Genomic DNA, 23,418 nt, shown 5'->3' on the forward strand with positions numbered 1-23,418 from the left:
AAAAGCAATTTTCCTTACCCTGTAGTTTATGTCATAATTAGTTTCCAGTAAAAAGTCAAGTTAATCAATAGATCATTATGACTTTAATTATGACTCTACAAGGAACAGAGCACTATTTTATCTAACTAAGTGAAAAGAATAAAATACATGTACACAGTTCATTTAGGCCTAGTTAGAAATCAGAACTTTCTTCAAGCATCCTTTAGAAATGTTTAACTTAGTCTTTGTGGAATACGTCAACAAAAATTAAATTTCATTTACTTCTTTAAAATATCTTTAATTTCCTAACAAAGGTAATTAGGTATTCAAAATCACCAACAGCTTTCTCTTAGGATCTGAACTAAATAGTCTGGGGAGTTCAGAGTGGGAGAAATAAAACAGAATCTAATTGAATGTGAAACCAAACGTACAATATTTGGGAGGTTGATGTATTCCCTTCCTTCTAGTGGGCTTGAACAAAATATTCAACTGCTTACTTGCTGAACGCCTTCTCCACCTACATCCCGTAACTGATGAATGCCTGGCACACTGCCAATCTTATCTACTTCATCCAGAAAGACAATTCCTATAATTTAAGGAGGAGTCTATTTATAATATGAAAAAGATATATATAAGACAACCTAAGCTTTAAAAAGCTAGGTAGCTAGACAGCAAGGTATTTAATCTTTAACACAACATATGCAATAGTTTAATACAATAAAAATACACTGCCAACTTTTCCACACATTATTTTGTGCAAACGTTTTATAATTTATTCTTATATCATCTGGGTCAAAATAACACTTGGGTAAGATTACCAATTCTCTATGACTATTATAGTTAGCTGAACTGAACCCCACTAATGTTTTCAGGTTCTTTATTCTAAGAAGCAGAGATAGAGGTACAGTGTGAAAGCAAAAGGTGAATACAAGGCTGGTACTAGCTAAACTTCAGCTTATTTTTTCCATCTATATTCTTGTCCTAAAGGAATTTAGACAGGAAGTTATCAAGCTCTTCATGTAAATAAGGAGAGATGATACAGAGGGAAAGGAGAAATGTAGCATCTAGGACACTCCCTAGGTAGACAAGTTAATATGTTGCTATACACATTTTGCACCCTCACACTTGTCTTTTTCCCCTCCCCCAACCCATTTCAGCATTAGGAGTCTGGAGGAAAGTTAGAACAGAATGGAATAAATAATTTGGCCTGTTTTCACTCTAGTAATATTGCAACTTATGGCAATAAGACAAAGCAAACTTTGTGGCCCTTAGTATGCTAGAAAACTTAAACACAGCTACTTTTATACAGTTATTGAATTTTACTCCTTGACTCAAAACAAAAAATGTATTATCTCTTGCTATTAGACTGCTTCCTCAACAGACTATATCTGAGAACAGACAAACTTGCTGAAACATACCTTGTTGTGCTTTTTCTACATTATAATTGGCATCTTGGAGCAGCTTGGCAATCACAGATTCAATATCTTCACCTACATATCCAGCCTGGGTCAAAGTGGTACAGTCACAGATAGCAAAAGGGACATCAAGGCATTTAGCTAGAGTTTGTGCCAGAAGAGTTTTACCTATAAATAGAAACAGAAACAACGGGCCTTAGGTTTTCTCCTTAAGAGTGAGAGTCCCCCAGTCATAAGACACGGGTTACAGAGTCATTCATATTCTATTTTCTTAAATGAGTGGTAAATTTTTAAGTTAGTTATTTACCTGACCCAGTTGGTCCAAGTAGCAAAATATTACTCTTTTCAAGTTTGATGTCATCGTGAGAAGAATCCAGTACTTCACCTCCTCGTTTTTCCTGAGGTATTTGTTGATTTACTTGTTGCTGCACTGATGCTCCTAAAGCATTACCATGTGGACTAATCCCAGCAATCTGAAGCAACTCTGAAAAAATGCCAAAGGTATTAGAGCTTCATTTGCTTTCACTTGAAAAAATGCCCAATAAAACCTTACATCTAAAACCAATTACTTATTTAGAAAAAAATAAGTAAATATTCTGACATTTTTGTCTTACCTAAAAGGGAAGGAAGCCTCAAATTATCTAATGACAAATGTGTAATATATGATGATTATTCATAGAACCTCAAGCAAAGTAAATGTATTCTTTTTACCTTCCTTATTTTTATAAACTTGTAAGAATATCCTTTTACTGAAAAGAAGGCAGTATAACAGAAGGAGAACAGTGTCAGGAGTCAGAAAGTTTCAGAAATTTGGTCCTTTCTTTGCCTCTGAATAGCTATATGACCCTGAGCTATATCATCATACACAGTTTGTGTTTCTGTGCCCTAATCTATAAAATGGCTAACACCTGCCCTATCAATTTTAAACACATGACTAGAGGTTTAAGAACAAAATGCAACTGATTTGGAGGCACTCTGAAAGACAAAGGTATATGAACATATATTTGTACAAATGAAAAGAAACAGTGTTGGAGAGAAAGGGTAAAACATTGAACTGAGGAATAGAAAGCTTGGGTTCTAGCCTCAGCTCTATCCACAGGAACACAGCAAGTCACTTGGCTTTACTGAGCCTGCTTCCTTAGTGAATTACTCTACAATCTCTTCCACACTTAAAAATGATGCTGAGTCTACCAGAGAAACCAAGCATGGTAAGACTCATTATCCCTGGCCCTACCTGAATTTCTGATTTTACAGGATCTCAACTGGATCACTGCATTTCCTTTATCAGACATACAATGTTAATTATATGAGAATCATAATTTTGGTGAACTAAGAGTTTATCAGCTGGGTCCCTTTTTAAAAAAATCTTATTCTCACCCTCTCAGCTGAAGGAAAGAATTTCAGTACTCTTTTCAACTAGCTAGATTTGTAAATATCCACATTGCTCCTAGCTCTCAGCATTTAAGGTACCTGGGCTCGTATCACATGTCTATATTTTCTAGATTTAGTTGTAGCTTGTTTCTAAGAATATCAGTATTTTCCAATGCTTTATTATTTCAAGCACATCAACAGACAGATGTTCGGCAAACATACTACTGAAATCCTGTTCCATCTGGCTGTCATTTTCAAATTATCTTTGGGTCACATCCTTTGGTAAAGGGTTATTCTCTTCACGAAAAATAATAGGCATTAAATAAATATTTGAATTTAATTAAACTGTACTACATTCAAGGGTTAATGGTCAGTGAATAATTCACAGTGCTATGCCTCATTACAATTCACATCAGGTTAAAAAAAAGGCAGTCTTCAGTTAGCTAGCTGTCCCCTACCAAACAAAAAAAAATGAAAAACTTTTTATTTTAATTTCAGCAAACTCTAGTTAGGAATTGTGACAATATAAAGAGGTGCTTGGCTGAAGAATAGGTCTGCCCAATTGGGAAAAGATGATTTAGGTAACTTGAACAAAATTGTAAGAAGCATATTACCTACAGTGGAATCACATGACACATATATTCAACTTTATGATTTTAAGTTTTTTAAAAAAGAGGAATAGTTTAAATAGTACAGAACAAATGATGTTCGTCATTCCATTTATGAAAATATGCCCCAGGGTAAACTTGAGAAAACACTCCCGTTCTTTCAGTTAAGTCTCTGTGCACATCTCTTATTGCCGAAGCAGCTCTTTATAATGAGGACTATGAGTAAGCAGGCTAGAATAGTTAGTTGTATGGAGCAATAGGGCCCTGGGCAAAACTTAAAATTTCTGTGCTTCAACTTTCTTATATGTAAAATGGTAGTGAAAATAATCTTTTCTGTCTCATAGGCTTGGGGAAGATGAAATGAGTATATACATGTAAAACGCTTAAAACAGTGCCTGGCAGATAGCTTTACATGTGCTTTGGAAGAATTTACTGTTAGTATTACTATTTTCCTAGTGTGTAAGTATCTGTATAACATAGCCCTTATATGCAAGCCAACTAGTTCATCTGGTATTTAACATCAGAAAAATTTATGTTCCAATGATGAGGGAAAGAAACCATCAGTCTTAAAATGTTAAAGAAACACATGTTGATCTCTAACATGTGAGTTCCAAAGGAATTTCCAAGAATATTTTAATTATATATGACTTTGGCCCAATGTCCTAACATTAGAACCTAATACCCCACATAGGAGATGACGAAATTATACATAAAGTAAATTCTACATAAGCTCTAAAAATATTAATTTCTAAGTCAATCAATATATGTAATTACAAATTATTTTGCTTACATCCTTAAATTCTATTACTTGTTAACATTTGTATTAAATCACTAAGATAGACTTTACTAATTCATACTAGTTTCACCAGCCACCTGCCCAAAATTATGAATATATAATGACAGCTTATTTTATTACATGTAATAAATTTTATGCCAGAGTTGCTGAACTCATTATGGTCTCATGGTTCATCCTAAATATACAGTACAATATTCTGATGTTCAAATATTAGATGTATAATACTGCTTGGTTCAAAGGCAAATGTAAACTTATCAAACTTTTAAGTGAAAAATGTTCACACTGGTTTATCCATTTTTTGTCTTTTGTGACAACATGAATCTTTTTATGGTAACTTTGGAACCTTCACCCTTTCTTTGTGTAGCAGCTATCTCCACTTCCAAAGAAATGAGTGCAAGACATCAGAATGGCCACTATCATTGGTTTATCAGGTCATTCCATACCCTCCATCAGACCACCTGATGTTTTGAGGGGCAGTCTAGAGCTCTCAACAGTGAGCTGGAGGTTATGCATAATTTTTGTAAGCCTATACTAAGTTTCATAAACACCAAAAAATAATGTAGTTTCTGGCAAAGAGTAGCTGAAAGATAATACACCTCCCTTAAAATCTGTCACTTAAGGCAGATCAATTTTAATTGTATTTTTTTTTTTAAGGAAAAAAAATGGATACAACATTCAAGGTACAAATTTTTAAAAATACAACTTCTGTTAATATGCAGATCTAGATTTATAGAGGAAAACTACATATAATACTTACTTCTTTACATTATAAGAAATATCACAGTAGAAAAGATAAAATCAAATATCTGAAACAACCCAACATCTATTAACTACACAAATTAGCTATAAAACTGTTCCAAAGCTATATATGCCATGTATAACAAATGGGTTTAGATAATATACAATGCCTTTCTTAGTAATACACAGACAAGTACATATCTATCACAACTAGTGCTGATAAACTTCACTGAAGTAAATCTAAAAAGGAAGAATGATTACAGAGGAGGACCTGAAGAGAGGTCACTTACTTGTAAATCTGTACTCATCCTCCCGTCTTCTTATTTCTAACTCTAAGAAAGAGGATGAAAATGGCAACATGAAAATATTATATATTTGCTTAATTTAGGGGAACAAACAAGGAGTATTCCACTTCTTGCCCTCTTTCAAATATAAAGAATATGTTCATTAATGTTTTTTCAGCTATAAATTATGAAAGAATTTATATGCTACTTCTTTTCTGTATTAAAAAAAAACTTCAAACATGCTTAATGATGGCTGTATAGTTGCTAATATTCACATTTGTCAAATACAAAGCTGCTATCTATTTTAAGAAAAGAAATGTAGTAATTTAGGTCTTCAATAAGAATTTAAATTCCTCATATTATAAAGACCATATAACCATTTGCTTTGCCAGCACCTAGAAGAGTTTAACTATTAATTTGTTGACTGAAGGAATCAGAAAAAATTATTTTGCTCCATGACCAAACAACAATATTTGGACCTTATAAGTCATAAAGGTTCCAGGTCCTACATCAGTTACTATAATTTATACTTTCTAAAAAAGTAATTGATCCTACTATGTAAATATTTTGCAGTAAGTTCAAGCAGTGAACAAGTGTCTTCATTAAGGCAATAAATTATATATTAGTACCTACTAAAAGTAATTTAATACTAAAAGTACTTAGCAAAACCCCATAAAATTATAACATAGATAAAAGAATATAAACAATAGATATCTGTAGGACAACTCCAAAATTACAGCTCCCTAGCCAAAAAAAAACAAAAAACCTTATTTACATTTTACTGTATTCATAGTTTTCTAAATAAAATCATTCTGTTAATATAACATATACATTGTCCATAGTAAGTTGACATTACACGGTATATTGGTGCATTAGAATCTATCATTAATAGGAATTATACTTTGCATCACTTACAAATTTGCCCTGAACCTTGCACTGTGTAGCTGAGGCCAAAACAGAAAGAGTGCTGAATATGTTCTGTAAGAGGTACCATTTTCATATATCTCTGACTTAGGAAAATTAAATTCTGTGTCCTGAACCCAAAAGAGAAGAACTCAAGAGTTGTATACAGAACACTGCAATGATCTAGTCAACAAGAACTACCTGTGGTCAAGTCTACAACTCAAAAATGACATCTCAATTTATACACGAGAACCTAAGCACATATACGTGAAAATAAAATTTTAAGAAATAATACTTAAAAAGTTAGCAGACTCTGCTATTTCCTACTCACATTAACTCTCTTTTTTAAATGCTGTTGGAAATGAACTGGAATGATTTTATGAGCCACTAACGGGAAGCAACCTGTATTTTTAAAAACACTGTACTGTACTAAAAGTATTTTAAGACAAAAGCAAAGAGTTGCAAATAAGGATTACCTCTAAGCACAGTAATCTCTATTTTGATCAATTATCAAAACACTAACCTCTAGGTGTTAATGATGTCTGCTTCTCAACTTCTGCCTGCTGTCTCAGATTAGCTGGGATATTATTATATATTCTCTTGTAATGATTGTATACAGCAACAGAAAGCACCTTCTTGGCAAATGACTGGCCAACAACGTACTTGTCGAGGTAGTTATAAATCTGAAAAATGATTAGGAATGAACAATTTACTGTGAGTCATCACAATACACATATTAAATACCGAGCACATTTTTTTTTTGGCTGCACCGCACAGCACAAAGAACTTTCCCTACCATGGATGGAACCTGTGTCCCCTGCAGTGGAAGTGCGGAGTTAACCACGGGACCACAGGGAAGTCCTATATACTAAACTCATTTGCTTACAGTTTTAAATTTGAACCAAGACTCTCATTCAAAAAAAAAAATGTCAAGGGCATGAAACATTATGCAGCAATGATTTCAGAGGCCCCAAACCTTAAAGATACAACACACCATTCATTTATTCTCTAGCTTAATAAAATATTCCCGTACTTTTCCAGTGCTATGCCAGTTTCTATTCTATAAGCAATGCCAATGATCCTAATTTTTGAAAGTTAATATTAAAGTCAATTAGAATACCTACACTTGCTACCATGGGTCTAAAGCTGTTATCATTAATGAAATCAATTTAAAAAAATTTTACAACTCTTTCAATCATATGAATAATATTCTTCACAAAGATTACATTATAAAACTAATTTTTTCAAAATAGGCATTCAGTTCAATTCAGTTCAGCTGCTCAGTCATATCCGACTCTTTGCAACCCCATGGACTACAGCATGCCAGGCTTCCCTGTCCATCACCAACTCCCGGAGCTTGCTCAAACTCATGTCCATTGAGTGGGCGATGCCATCCAACCATCACCTCCTCTGTCGTCCTCTTCTCCTCCTTCCCTCAATCTTTCCCAGCATCAGGGTCTTTTCAAATCAGTCAGTTCTTTGCATCAGGTGGCCAAAGTATTGCAGTTTCAGTTTCAGCATCAGTCCTTCCAATGAATATTAAGGACTGATTTCCCTTAAGATTGACTGGTTGGATCTCCTTGCAGTACAAGGGATTCTCAAGAGTATTCTCCAACACCACAGTTCAAAAGCATCAATTCTTCGGTGCTCAGTTTTCTTTATAGTCCAACTCTCACATCCACACATGACTACTGGAAAAACCATAGCTCCGACTAGATGGACTTTTGTCAGCAAAGTAATTCTCTGCTTTTTAATATGCTGTCTAGGTTGCTCATAGCTTTTCTTCCAAGGAGTAAGTGTCTTTTAATTTCATGGCTGCAGTCACCATTTGCAGTGATTTTGGAGCCCAAGAAAATAAAGTCTGTCACTGTTTCCACTGTTTCTCCATCTACTTGCCATGAAGTGATGGGACCAGATGCCATGATCTTAGTTGTCTCAATGTTGAGTTTTAAGCCAGTTTTTTCACTCTCCTCTTTCACTTTCATCAAGAGGCTCTTTAGTTCTTCTTCGCTTTCTGCCATAAGGGTGGTGTAATCTGCATATCTGAGGTTATTGATATTTCTCCCAGCAATCTTGATTCCAGCTCGTGCTTCATCCAGCTTGGCATTTCACATGATGTATTCTGCATATCGGAGAAGGCAATGGCAAACCACTCCAGTACTCTTGCCTAGAAAATCGCATGGACAGAGGAGCCTGGTAGGTTGCAGTCCATGGGGTCGCTACTAGTCAGACACGACTGAGCGACTTCACTTTCACTTTTCACTTTCACACATTGGAGAAGGAAATGGCAACCCACTCCAGTGTTCTTGCCTGGAGAATCCCAGGGACGGCGGAGCCTGGTGTGCTGCCGTCTATGGGGTCGCACAGAGTCGGACATGACTGAAGCGACTTAGCAGCAGCAGCAGCATTCTGCATATAAGTTAAATAAGCAGGGTGACAATATACAGCCTTGATGTACTCCTTTCCCAATTTGGAACCAGTCTGTTGTTCCATGTCCAGTTCTAACTGTTGCTCTTGACCTGCATACAGATTTCTCAGGAGGTAGGTAAGGCAGTCTGGTATTCCTTTCTCTTTAAGAATTTTTAAGAATAAAATAAGCATTATATACTCAAAAATCATTATACCACCTGTATCAATGTGCTTTAATATGAACATTTAGCTTTTTCTCAGATATTAACTTTAAAGCTATGCATTTATCTAAACGGCAATCTAAAACTCTTATTCTTGGTAGAAACTAAAGCTCTGTATGAAATTTGGTTATTGCCAATGGCTTAGCACCTAGGGTAAATTCTTTCAGCTTTTAGTTAACAGAAGTTAACTGCTAATATTCACCAACTCCTGAAAAGAGTTATTTTCTGGAACTTTATTCTCTAGAACTCCGACTCAGATTCTGAAGTCTATACAAATTAGTGAGGAACATAAAGCTTAACAGCTGTATTTCCCATTACTTTACTTATTTTTACATAACAAATTCTATAATGGTTGACCATATATATGTTGTTATGGTTTTTAAAAATCATCATTCCTCACGAATCACGCCCATGATTTAGCACATTTGCAGAAACAAATGCACTGGTATCTAAACAGTCAAAGCAAGCAAAGGGTGAGAAACAGCAAGTGTGCAAACACCACCTGAGACACAGCCAGAGATAACGACACAGCCCGGAAGCAGGGCTCCTTCTCCTCAGAAAGCACGCGCCAAGCACCCAGTGAAGATGGTGGTGTACACTGCTGTGTCTGATGCGGCTAGATCACAGTGCACCTGAGACTTCCAGAAAGAGCCGACGCCACAAGTCACAGTGTTATACAGGAGTGCCCTGGCACATTGGTCATGAAAAAAATACTTGCTTCTATTGTTAGTCTGAGGCTGTTTTACCTCTAATAAAGTAGATTAATTTAAGAGGGAAAAATTGCAGGCTGCTGTTATTTAGGGATCCCAACTAACAAAAACACATCCCCAGCTCTTCTATTTTAAGGATATCATTTTAGATTAACTTAGTATTAACACTAATAATCATCAGCTGTATTTCATTGCTATGAATACAGTAATCATGATATGGGAAAACAGCAATGGACCCCATACCTAAATTTCAAGTATCAAATATCAGTAACAATTCAGCCAGACATAGCCTATATTATAAAGAACTTACAAAACTTGTTTAGATACTAGTATTCAGATTCAACATAAACTGGAGAGAGGGGAGCAATGAAATGTTTTCAAGATAAAATGTTTATAACACTGAGCAAGGACTTATACCTTCTTGGGGGGAGGAGGCGGTTTCTGTTGGAATGCCAATTTTACAGCTTCTGCTGCTGATTCAGGTTCTTTAATTATGCTTTTCTTTGAGTCTGCTTCTGATAACACAACAAAAAAATGATGACATTTTTCACACTTCACAAAGCGGGTGGACGCTGTAAAAGGACAGAGAAAAATAATTCAAATACTGTTTAAAGACTCACTGAAAATTGCTACCTACGTACTTGACAAAAAACTTATAGTTCACTCCACTAGCCACAACAGCCCGCCTAATTTGTACCTAAAATAGATGATAAATGTGAGTTCAATAAACTACATTCTATTCATTTCAGCTAGGTGTGACAGATTTTATGTAGAGAAAAGATTGGCTGAAATTCTTTCAACTTCTCCATTCACTAAAGTTTTGGGTTTTTCTTTGGGGGAGGGGGTGCACTGCGCAGTTCACGAGATCTTAGTTCCCTGGCAAAGGACTGAACCCGGGTCCTTGGCAGTGAAAGCGGGGTGTCATCTAACCATTACCAGGGAATTCACCCTAAAGTTAATTTTAAAAACTACCACTATATTAAGTAATTATTTTACTCAAATACTAGAATGAATAATGAATAAACTGTGGGAAAAAAGTAAAGTACAAATAAATTAATCTGTAATAAAATTAACCTTTTACTATAAAAAATTACAAACACACAAAAGCTGAAAGAGAAAAATCCATTTTAATCCCTAAAATATGTAAAATATATGTATATTCTTAAGGTTCTTTTCAAACCTGTGAGTATTTCTAAGACCTTGACTTGGTAAATATATAAAGTTATTTTATACCTTTCTTGTTATCTTTATTTCACTAATTCCTATTTCTTTGACCTAAAAACCACTAAGAAACTGGGACTTCGCTGGTGGTCCAGGGGTTAAGAATCTGCCTTGCAAGGCAGGGGACACAGGTTCAATCCCTGATCAGGGAAGTAAGATCCCACACGTCATGGAGAAACCAAGCCCATGCACCACAACTGGAGAGTCCGTGAACAACGCAAGATCCCATATGATGCAACACAGATCCCATACACTGCAACCAAGACCCAACACAGTCAAATAAATAAATATTAAAAAAATAAGAAACTAACAAACTATAATCATACAGCTTTTAGAAACAGTGCAGGGCAGTTAAAAGTGAAGATGAAACGGGTTTCTCAATTCCAAGGCATCAGCTATAGATATCTTGTGTTTAAAACAAAAGTTTTCCTCTTTTCTCTCTTTTAGAATACAGGCACATATTCTTAATCTTCTCCAAGCCTAATTCCACTAATGGTAACCAAGAACTTCAGAAAGCAGCATGGTAGAGAATCCTATACAGACTATTAACAGGTTCAGAGCAAAATATACACAGGAATTAGTTACATATTGGTAAGACTAGTAATATATTTTTGTGTTACCTTTGTGCAACCTAACTAAACATGTAAAAAAGCAAAGAAAAATGATTTTTAAAACTATGGGAATCTCTGTCCTTTGGGAATATTATAACTACCTATCCACAGATTACAAAAAAACTGTACTGGCAAGCACACCTCAATCTTCACAAAATAATTGAAGTTTAAAAAGAAATAGACAATTCCACATTTTAAAAATAAATTTAATTATTTATTCAACCAATTTAATTATTACATATCTGCTCTTAAACAAAAAGCCAATCAAAAATATACCTTCTGGACAAATTTTAGCCACAAATTTTAAACCAGATGAGGGATCACTTGTATATTCCATTTATCAATCACCTGGGGTCACAGAGAGTCAGACACGACTGAGCGACTGAACTGAACTGAACTGAACTGAACAAGGCTTCCCTAAAAAAAAGATCAAGTTATTTCAAGTACTTTTGATTAACACAAGTCAAAATTCATTATCACCAAATCCCATCAATGGAAAAGACAGTGGCTTTATGTTATGACTAGGCACCAGTTTATTATTGTTATGATGGTAGTTAACAGGGCAGGGATTAAAGGGCAGGGAAGCCTCTAATCTAGCTCAGGCTGTGTCACTGGAAAATCTGGCCTGAGAACACAACAACAAAATATTTCTCTGAAGAAATTAGGTCAAAGGGAAAGAGAAAGACCGACAAAAAACATTCCTTTCCTTATTCCTTTCTTCTTTGAAGGGTTGCTTAAATTCTACCTGAATATTTTCAATACTGCTTTACACTGAAACACGTTCAACATATATCCAGGTTCAACTTATCAAAACACTATTTCAGAAAAACAAGTAAACAAGCATTGTAATGCATATATTTTATTCCTAAAAACAAGAGGCAAAATCTGATTTTGTTAAGTTTTCAGGGGATAAATAAACCTCCTTACTTTAAGTGATTATTACAGGTATTCTATATTCCTTTACAAACAGAATACTGATGCCAATAAACATGCTTGTATAGTATACCAACAACAGAAGAAAGATTACCTTAGTAAAAACTTTTTCAGGATATTTGTTTAAATGAAAGTTTTCCATAATTCTGAAAAAGTTTCAGGGTCAAACATAAAATCTCCAAACCACTACATAAAAGTTTATCCTCACTCTATGAGACACATAATTACAGTACGCCTTCAAAAAGTACTATATACATAAAAATAAAAACTAAAAGCTCCATCCAAAAGCAAGAGAACATGCAGTATGATTTTGTTTAAATGAAATACAAAAACAGGCAAAACCAATCTCCAGTGATGAAGGTCAAGGTAGTGGTTGCATTGGAGGAAGAGAGGTTAGTGACTGGGAAAGAACATGAGGGAGCCTTCTGGGGTGCTGCTAATATTGGTTTGTACATCCATCACACTGTACATTTAGAATCCATGTATTTTCTTTCCTTTTCTGTATATAGATTATCCCTCAATTTCCCCCTTAAGTTAAATAAGAAAAAATTTTTTTAAAAATCCCAAAAAAAGCCCAAAATAAAAAACCCCATAACTAAAGGCTCTGCTGCTGCTGCTGCTGCTGCTGCTAAGTCACGTCAGTCGTGTCCGACTCTGTGTGACCCCATAGACGGAAGCCCACCAGGCTCCCCCGTCCCTGGGATTCTCCAGGCAAGAACACTGGAGTGGGTTGCCATCTCCTTCTCTACCTTAAATAAAACTAGGGACACTATTCATAAAGTTATTTTTCAAAAGGGCAAAGAAAAAATTAATATATATCCTTATAATCAACAACCTTAGATATTATTTTATGATGATTTTCTAAATACTCATAATGGGACCAACAGAAATGATATTTTATTTCAACAAAGTCAGTCAAGCAACAGTAATACCACTATCAGAAAACATAAAAATCACTATAAACGTATTTGTGAGATGAAATATGTACAGGAAGATCAATGAGCTAAGAACAGCTTTTACATTTAAAAAAATGACAATGAAAGTTAATGAAATTCAAATTTCAGTGTCATACACAAAACCTTATTGGAACACAGCCGATTTCACTCCTTTACATTGTCTATGGTTGCTTTTGCACAGTAACAACAAAGGAGAAAAGTCACAACAGAGACCATATGGCCCATAAAGTCTAAAATATTTACTATTTGGTGTTTATAGTAAAACTTAACTGACTCCTATACAGCATTTAAAAATAAAGAACTACCCATAGGATAAGAAAAATATTTGCAAATCACAAATCTAGATAAGGGCCCAGTATTCAGAATAAAGAACTCTTCCACCTCCACAATAAATAGATAACCCCCACACAAAAAAAAAAAAGAAAGAAAAAGATAACTCAATCTAAAAATAGACAGAAAGTTTAGTCTTCTCCAAAGAAGACATACAAATGGTCAATAAGCACTAGGGAAATGTAGATCACAACCATGAGATAATAATACCACTTTCTATTCCTATGATGGCTATAATTTAAAAAAAGACACAAATGTTGAGGATATAAAGAAATTAGAACCCTTATACCTGTCTTGTTAGTGGGGTTATAAAATGGTGCAACATCGATGTGCTGTACTGTGCTTAGTTGCTCAGTCATGTCCAACTCTTTGTGACCACACAGACTATAGCCCACCAGGCTCCTCTGTCCATGGAGGTTCTCCAGGTAAGAATACTGGAGTGGGTTGCCATTCCCTTCTCCAGGGGACCAGGGAAGCCCTTATACCTCGTTAGCAACATCTACAGCAGTCCCTTAAAAAGCTAAACAGTTACCATCTCACCCAGCCATTCCATTCCTAAGTATATAGCCTGCCTCTCGGGGCTCGTCTCAACACAGCTTAACCATTGAGAATTGTTTATCAATTAAAATTGCTGGTGGCTCAGATGGTAAAGAATTCACCTGCAATGCAGGAGACCCAGGTTCAATCCCTGGGTCAGGACGATCCCCTGGAGAAGGGAATGCCAACTCACTCCAGTATTCTTACATGGAGAATTCCATGGACAGAGGAGCTTGGTGGGCTACAGTCCACAGGGTCGCAAAGAGTTGGACACGACTGAGCGACTAACACACACAAGCAAAACAAAGAAGGAAAGAGTTTTCTTAAATTATCTTATACCATAATAGTTCAAAGCATTACTAGCCCAGGATATTTTTAGTATCTGGTAACTGTAAGACAGACTATTGTAAGTTCAGGAAAAAAATAATTCTGATGTATATAAGGTATAACGTATATATTCCTGTGTAATTAATGATTTACAGAAAAGGTAGGGAAAAAGAAGAACAGAAGAAGTAATACTTACACACGAAGGTCTCTACGTGTGTGCATAAGTCACCACATTTAGGACAGCGAAGCTGGTTTCCACCTTTCCCAGAATTCCCAGAGCCTGATTTCTTACTGCTTCCCTCACTTGCTGATTTCTAATGTTTATGCAAGAAAAGAAAAAGTGTCAATTATTACTTTCAGGCAATCACCATGTAACTTAAGTTTGTATTTAAATTTATGTTTATATTGTTTGTAATTAATCTTATAAAAAAAACCAGTTCTAGTAAAAACATATATTTACTGTTTCCCTTCTTTACATGGTATGATCCAGCATGTATAATAATTAGCTTTTTTTCAATGACAGTAAATACTAGAGGAAAAAAAAAATCAATAAGCACTAGTAACTAAAAAAGTTACTATGAAATTGAATTGAGAGCTATTACCATGACAAGTAGTGACTCAACTTTCTTAAATCTAACTTCTGTCATCTCTAAAAAAAAGGTGGCGGGGGGGATAATTTCACATACTTTAGAGGGGCATTGTTAGGATTAAGCGTGTATATGAAAACACCTAGCATTTTGTCTCACACGTATTAATAACTCAAGTGTTAGTCAAATTTGCACAGTAAAAAACACGATTATTCACTGACCTAATAAAGTTACCAATCATCTATTTCCTAGCTAGAGTTCAGTTCAGGTCAGTCACTCAGTCATGTCCGACTCTTTGCGACCCCATGGACTGCAGCACGCCAGGCCTCCCTGTCCATCACCAACTCCCGAAGTTTACTCAAACTCATGTCCATTGAGTCGGTGATGCCGTCCAACCATCTCTTCCTCTGTAATCCCCTTCTCCTCCAGCCTTCAATCTTGCCCAGCATCAGGGTCTTTTCAAATGAGCTACAGAGTAGCCCACCATTAAGTCATACAGATATCCAAGATTTTTAGGTAGAGGATGAAGTAAGGTTTATATAATCTTGAGTTTTAAGAGCTGTGTAGAAGCAGAAAAGGATGGCTTTTCCAACCAACCATCAGACTGACTACATAAATTACTTAATGAAGCTTCTTTACTATGTTGGGGTGTTAGAAACTTTAATTACTGTTTACCAATGAAATGCTTATCAAACAATTTTATGCTTCAGGCTGATACACAAAATAAAAATACATAAAATTCTTCACATCATTTTATATTTCCTACAGAAAACAAGGCCCTCCCTGCTGACTCAGCAGTAAAGAATCTGCCTGCAACGCAGGAGACACAGGTTTGATCCCTGGGTAGGGCAGATCCCCTGGAGAAGGGAATGGCAACTCACTCCAGTATTCTTGCCTGGGAAATGCAGGACAGAGTCACCTGGTGGGCTACAGCCCATGGGGTCACAAAGAGTAGGATACAACTTAGCAACCAAACAACAACGAAAACATATAACCAATGAAATACTGAATACTATTATATTTGTTTAAATGAGGGAACTCAAATATGTATATAGATGCCAATAAAGATAAAATACCTTATTTCCATCTCCAGAGCCATCTTTACTTATCCCATCTCTTGAGGCAAAGTATGCTGGTGTTTCTGTAAAAGCTCTAAAAGGAGCTCTTCGTAGAAGCTGAGTTTCAAAGCTCCCAAGCCTTCCTAAAACCGGTATATGAATACGACTACAAGAAATACCTGAAAATACAATGAAATTTATTTAGTCTACACACAGAATATTAACACGCCTTCAATAAATCCCCTGGAAACAAAAATCCCTTAAGCATTAAGGAAGTTGAAAAAGTTACAGTTTTCACAGCAATAGTACAAACTGGTGACACCATCCTCAAAAACTGGCCAAACCTGTGCTTAGGAAGTGAGGAAAGACCAGAGACAACAATCAATGGCCCTTTCAGTGTGAAAGGGGAACAAGGGCATTTATGTTCTATATTGTTATATGTCTTACATCTACCAACAAGAACAAACAAAATGTAAACAAATAGGTGTCTGGATCATTGTCTGCTGACTCCTGCTTCTCTGCATATAAACACAAAATAAACCCCCAAATAAATTATAGTCAATGGCAAAAGAGCCATACTCCATACTGTGAGGTAGTATTTCCCAAGTTGGTCTTTAAAAGACTGCTCCCTACACAAGAAAAGTGAATGGTCATAAGTTAAACAAAATTCCACAGACCTCAGTACCCTAGAGCTACTAAGAATCTTGCAAAAGCTAATAATGTACATGGGCCATGAAGCAAGTCTCCCAGCAGTTTACCAGACTGCTGTTAGGAGGTGATTAAACAGTGGGGGCGAGGCCGGCGGTGGCAGTGGTGGTGGTGGTGGACACTTAGACAAATTTAAGAAGCTGACTTTGCCTCCCTCATTTTATTCCCTGCACAATTCACAACTCAGGGTTTAATTTTTATACCTGTTAGGGCTTTTTAAAAGATACACATGTGTATGCTGTATTCAAATGCAAAAACTGGTTTAAAAGTATGTAATTAAAACAATTCAAAAACAATTGCTTAGTTATGTAACTGTTTTATTAACAACTCCCTCCCATTTTCCAATTCATTTTACCCTGAACAACTTATCACCATAGGCCATCTCCAGTTCCACAAAGCACAAAAATGAACCCACCAAATTACTCAGCAAACATACAAATAAGAGGAAAAAATTTTTCATTTCTATATAAATTCACAAAGAACACTAAAAAAGGATTATGACATCCCAGCCCCCAACCTCAAAAGTGTAAACTTTTGCTTAACACTATTAAGCTTGAATATTGAGGGAAAAAAATTTGATGCATTCCTTGTAAGTAACATTTTCAAGACATTTCAAATTTTCTCAAGTGTAACATTTCCATGTTTTTCAGTAAATTATGTTAGCCATTACTCTCGTTGGTGATGCCATTGAGTCGGTGATGACTCAATGGACTTTGAGTTTGGGTAAACTCCGGGAGTTGGTGATGGACAGGGAGGCCTGGTGTGCTGCAGTCCATGGGGTCACAAAGAATCGGACACGACTAAGTGACTGAACTGAACTGACTCTTGTTAGAAAGAGATACAGTTTATGAAATTTAAGCTAAACATTAATGTTTTTTTCAAGGACATAGTATGATTTAAAGACTATGTCCCTCTGAAAAGCAAGTTCAGACAAAGTTACAGGGGAGAGGATAGACGAAATCAAGAATGCAGAAAGCTGAATGTACCTTGAGGCTGGGTGATGGGTATCTGGGGGTTCAGTGTTCTATTTTGTGTGTCCTTGAGAACATCCATTAAATGAAAGACAGCATAATACAATAATTTACTATAATCTATGTAACAAGTGTAATTTTTTAACTGAACATTTATGATGTATTCACAAAGAAAACTACAATTATAACAACCTTTATATTTGTACTTGGATGCTATATTTGTACTCAGAGGTTTAGAACAAAACTTAGACCTGAAGTTTCACATATAGTGTATTATTTTCCACTTGTATTTTTTAAAATAGCATTTAACAATGTACAGTATCTAATACTATCAGAAAATAAGCTGAAAGAAAATTATCTTTGGGAATTAAGATAAATAAAGAAGATGAACATGATTCTTTTAAAATCTACTTGAATAGAAAGAAAAGTAAGTCCTTCACTTTAAATAACTTATGAGATAACATATGAAACCAAACTACACAGTCACCACAGAAAATACAATTTAAAAAACATGTTCATGTCATTTAGACTTCTAAATTTAAGAACTTCTTTGCTGGCCCTGATAGTATGGTACTGAAGTGGTGTTTTAACATTCTATAATCTAAGGGCCACACCAACATGATGCTATAAACACTAAACCACTGGTTCCCAAACTTGGGCATGCATTAGAATCACCTGGAGGGCTTGTTAAACCACAGATTGCAGGGGATCTTCCCTAGTTCTGATTGAGAGGGTATGAGGTGGGACCCAAGAATGCATTTCTAACAAGTCCCCAGATGATGCCGATGCTGCTGGTTTGAGGACCACACTTTTTAAAACCACTATACAAAACAATGTAAATGATCAGTCATTCACCAATCATATAACATCTTCACAGACAGCACTGCAGCAAGCCAATCAGGAATTTTTAACCCTTTTTTTTTGTCCTCTGGCACACTGATGAAGCCTATTCAGAACATTTTTAAATGTACAGAATAAAATATATAGGAACCCAATCATCCTGAAGCAGTTATCAACATATTTTAAAAATATGCTTCTTAACAAAAGTAAACAAGATCTAACAGCTTTTAAAATAACCATGATTTCAAAGTAGTGGAAAGTGTAAACAATATTTTGGGCTATCAGCAATGTAATGTGAAACGAGAACATCTGTGATTTTGACTGGTGACAATTCCACAGGTATTGCGAATACTAATACTACTACAGTTTCTTGCCTATATTTATAACTGAAGGAAATGCTACATTTCTCTAAGAGACTAGTGAAAATAAAGGTCAAAGAACCTCTGAATTTTATCCCTGGGCCTTTTGGAAGCCTGTGAACCCAGGCGAAGAACACCTAAAAGCCAAACAAGGGGAAGTATTTTTCAAAAGAAGTATATTTCAAAAGACTACTTGGCAGTAATGACAGAATACAGTTAAAAGTTAAACCACTTACAAACTTCTGTCATAAAAATAAAGCTTTGAGTTTCAGAGCAGCTGTTTTTTTAAAACTATATATTAGAATAAGGTATCATGATTTTAGGGCTTTTAAGAACAGGAGAATATTCAATTTCTAAATACTTAACTTCCTATATTCAATCTTAAATTAAGCATTCTCCAAAAATACACCAATGATTCAGCTTAAAAGATAAACTGATCTTTAATTTGCATTTTAGAAACAGAGCGAAAGAACTAATGAAAATTTAAAACTAGCTATTTGTAGTGACACATTTAAGTGTTTAACAACTTATGAAATGGCAAATCAAGTTGGATGCTCTCTTAAAACACTTGACCCCTAACACAAATTGGAGACAAAATTCAACACTCACAGTGCTTGCAATTTAGTAGATACTTACTGTTTCTGGTAATCTCAACTTTTTCCTTTATGTCCAAGTTATTACTTCAGGAATTCTGACTACTTATTAATAAAGAAAAATAACATGACTCCTCTAATAGCTTTCCTCAAGTTTAAAAATATTTGACAGGTTTTAACTAATGCTACTAATCTACTGGTCTGAAGGTGAACATGCCCAAGAAAAGAGAAGTGATTAGGAAACAGTGTGTAATTCCAGAAATAAAGATGTTCTATCACTTATTCATTTTGTCTTATTTAATTTGTATTGGATTTAATCACAAGAGAGGGAGGGAACTAAAATCTAGCTAAAAACTATTAAGTTAGGCACATTATGTAACTACCATGAGAATTATGGATGCCAAACAACAAGTTTGAGCATCTTCAAATCTTCATTTACACCCTTATGAGGTGACACCCTTTCAAAGGACAAGAACAGAAAGCATCCAGAAATTAAGGGAGTTATACAGAATCGCACAACTCTCATAGCCAAATTCAGATCAAGTATTGTCACTGAGCATTTTTTTAAATGGAATCAAACATTTTTGAATGCACATACTTAGAATGCAAACTGACTGGTATATATGCAAGGTACATTTTAAAAAGACATACACCAACACTGAAAACACCAGCAATTTGAGCAAAAAAAATATTTTAAAAATTTACTTTAATATGCATTTCATATTCAAAGGGAATAGTGAAGAAAATATTAAATTGGATACATATACCTCAACAGGAAAAGAAGACAGATCCAGTGTCTAGTACGACAATTTATCAAGTAATTTTTCAAACTACCATTTAAAATTTTTAAAGTATAACATGACAGATAAAGGAGTTATGACATCGCCCCTTTTATTCTTAAAGCACTGTACAATTTCCTGTTAGAAGACTATATTGATGAGATTATTTCTGTTTAATTATGTTGCTGAAATTCTTAACTCTAATTGTAAGAATAATACACTAGTTAAAATTCAATTCTAATTTTTCTCCCACTGTCTTCCTTTTTCCAGAAATTCTAAATAAAAATAACCGTCTTGGAGGTTTTTTAGGCTTTAATAAAAATTATCTTTATATTCCTGTAGATTTATGTATAGTTTCTACCATGGAAAAGAAACATTTTATGTAATTAAGCCTTGGGAAAGTCTCAAATCCATGTGAAAACCATTTGATGTTTGTCACATAAAAATATTAAATTCTATAATGATATTGAGTAATATCTCACAGTTTAAGTTTAATTTACTCCTTTACAGTAAAAGCTATGGTTTGGTACTTCTGAAAAGCGCTAGTAAACTTGTATTAACTGAGAAACAAACAGATAATTCCTAAATAAGCCATTAATTTTCTACTTACCTAAGGATAGATTTAAATTTTTTAATTAATTTTCATTGGAGTATAATTGCTTTACTAAATTTAATTTTTAAAGGAGCTGTTGTTTTGAAAAGAAAAATAAACAACTGCACACTTCCTATAATTCGGTTTTCAGGGACAATTGATAGAAATGAAGACTTCTGTCAAAAGGAGCCTTCCCTACCCAAGGAGAACACGCACATATTTCGTACAGGCCCAGAAACAGTATTATTCTTTGTCTAGTTCTCTAAACTTGAAGGTGAGGACTTATTCTCCCTTCCGTCTCCAGCACCAAAACAGGGCCCGGCACACAGGAGGCTGTCAACAACTGTGTCAGATAAATGAATTCAATTATCTGTCACTTTCAAGTGTTTGCAACTCAAAATCCCTAGAATACGGATGTCTACTTGTTCAGGTTTAACAGTGCCTGGACTAAATTCACTCCTCTATATTTACAAACCATTTACAAAATGCTTCTGCCCACACAACCTCATTTAATCCCTGTGTGAAATAAACTGTCAGAAAATAAACATTTAGTAAACAGTAAGGATTTTACAATGATGTTAAATATTAGGAATAGAGGGCTTTCCCCCTCCGCCCCGAGATCACAAGCTGATAATCCAAAACAAAACGAATTTGCCTAGAACTTAGTGATTAAAACAGGATCTAGCCTGTTGTCAGCTATTCATAGATCTAGGGAAGAGAAAAATGGTTTCTTTTCCGGAATCTCTTGGCTGGGGTACCATCCCTTCACAGCTCCTGATAAACAGAAAGGAAAGGTAAACAAGCACCGCCCTTCAAAAACTATTTGCGACTGTCAAGTTAGGAAACCCGGCAAACGACTGCTGAGACACCCAAGTCCTTAAAAACCAACTACCGAGCGAACCGGCACCTCCTCAGGCGCTCTCCCGCGGCCGCCCGGAAACAGCACGAGCCCGGTGTGCGTCCCGGGTGGGCGGCCGCACAATGACTGTGACACCCCGGGCCTCGCGCGGCCTGCGCCCGGGACGGCCGGGTCGGCGCCCCGAGGCCCCGGGGGACCCAACAGCGGCAGCCCTCCATCCGAGCCCTTCCCGCGGCCCGCGACAGGCCCGAGGGGAACGCGGCCGGGCTCCGGAGGAGGAGCCGCAGTCAGAGCAGCCGGCAGTCCCGGGAGCTCCGAGCGGGGTCTGGGGACACTTTTTAACAAACGGAGCAATCTGTCCCCCGCTTTCAGGGTTTCTGCGAAGCGGCCACATTCTAGCCCCAAAGGCCTGAAAGCCAGCGGGTTGGGGAGCACAGGGGGTTCACCTCAAATGTGAGAAACAGCTGCTCCGGAGGCTGGCAGAGTCCCATGCCACGGAAGGTGGGGGCTGGGGTGCCAGGAGCAGCACCGAGTGAGGGGGGCGGTCTCTTGCCCTCCCCGGAGTCTCCACCGCCCGCCAGGACACTCCTGGATCAAGGGCTCAGGGGAGGGACTACTTCGTTACCTCTTTGAGCGGAGACGAGTGATGAGCTAAAGATTCGCGCGGCCGCCGCGCCACAAGTACAAGCTCCGCAGCCCGACATCTCCGCGGGGCCTAGGCCGGGGCTTCGCGCCCAGCGGCCTCTGGGTCTCAGCGGCCGACTCTTATTCGCAAAGTTCGCTGCCTTAGCTTCGGAATCTCCGGCCCGCTCTAGGCCCAATGCAGCGTTCACCCGCTTGGCACCAGGACCTCCGCTCTCTCCGTGCCCCACTGCCGTCTACTCAATAGACACCTAACCCCCCCTTACCCTCCCCTCCTCCTTCCCCCGCTCTCCATCCCCGCCCACCGGGCCCCGGGAGCCTGCGCGCGCCTGCGTCCTAGGTCTCGGGGAGGGGCGTGGGCACGCGCCGCGCGTGCGTGCGTGGGACACCGATGTACGGCGAGAGGAAGGGGGCGGTGACCGAGGCTCCAATGAGCAGGCTCCTATGGCAGACGGCCGCCCCGAACTGGGGAACTACAAGTCCCGACAAAGGATTCTTCCGGAAGTCTCCAGAGTTGAAAAGTTTGCGATAGAAGCGAAGAGATGCATGCTGGGAGTTGTAGTCCCAAGTCATCACAGTAAACTGCTCTTTTTCGGACTCTTGGCTGGGAAGGTCAAAGTGAGACCGGTGGTTTGACCGGCCTCGAGAAGTGTTGAAAGCCGCCGATTAAGTAAGAGTCGATAAGTTCCTTTTTCCGAGGGTTCCACATCCTTATCCTTAGGAATACGGAAGTGGTAGCATCTTTTACCAAGTTCTCAACCTACTGTTTGATGACAGCTCTCCTTGTTTTTTCAAGCCTAGTGGTGATAACTTCCAGCCGTTGCTAGTCCCGGGGTTCTTTACAATCCTGTCTGTCCCCTTAAAGCTGAGCACACTTTGGTAAATAGTTACTTCATTCAGCTCTCTTCTGATACTCTTCCACCCCTGCGTGTGTATGGCTGCTTTCTCTCTGGATATCTAAAACAAATCAACCAGCTAGCCGACGAGGTGCAGGATGGTGACAAATGAATCAGACTCTTTTCCCATCCGGGTGGGCACCAGATTACTTTGTATATAAGATTCTGATCAACTCCGAAGCCCG

At 37.0% G+C, this 23,418-nt stretch overlaps 1 protein-coding gene across 2 annotated transcripts in view; it reads right to left on the bottom strand.

Moving 5' to 3' along the window:
* The window catches only part of CLPX (caseinolytic mitochondrial matrix peptidase chaperone subunit X), a 41,279-nt gene extending 18,686 nt beyond the window's left edge, over positions 1-22,593 (bottom strand). The window contains exons 1-9 of one of the 2 annotated variants that reach the window (XM_055436077.2): positions 22,321-22,593; positions 16,013-16,173; positions 14,546-14,663; positions 9,852-10,006; positions 6,618-6,777; positions 5,198-5,239; positions 1,702-1,878; positions 1,398-1,562; positions 477-565 (exon numbers count right to left, since the gene is read on the bottom strand). In XM_055436077.2, coding sequence (XP_055292052.1) covers positions 477-565; positions 1,398-1,562; positions 1,702-1,878; positions 5,198-5,239; positions 6,618-6,777; positions 9,852-10,006; positions 14,546-14,663; positions 16,013-16,173; positions 22,321-22,399 — 1,146 coding nt within the window. In that variant the 5' untranslated portion in view covers positions 22,400-22,593. The remainder of the gene's footprint in view (positions 1-476; positions 566-1,397; positions 1,563-1,701; positions 1,879-5,197; positions 5,240-6,617; positions 6,778-9,851; positions 10,007-14,545; positions 14,664-16,012; positions 16,174-22,320) is intronic. The other variant, XM_055436078.2, reaches the window with a different exon arrangement.
* Between the last annotated feature and the right edge of the window lie 825 nt (positions 22,594-23,418).

The sequence above is a fragment of the Moschus berezovskii genome, chromosome 9, assembly GCF_049115385.1.
Source record: "Moschus berezovskii isolate FMDL1 chromosome 9, NW_MosBer_1.0, whole genome shotgun sequence".
Classification (NCBI taxonomy): Eukaryota; Metazoa; Chordata; class Mammalia; order Artiodactyla; family Moschidae; genus Moschus; species Moschus berezovskii.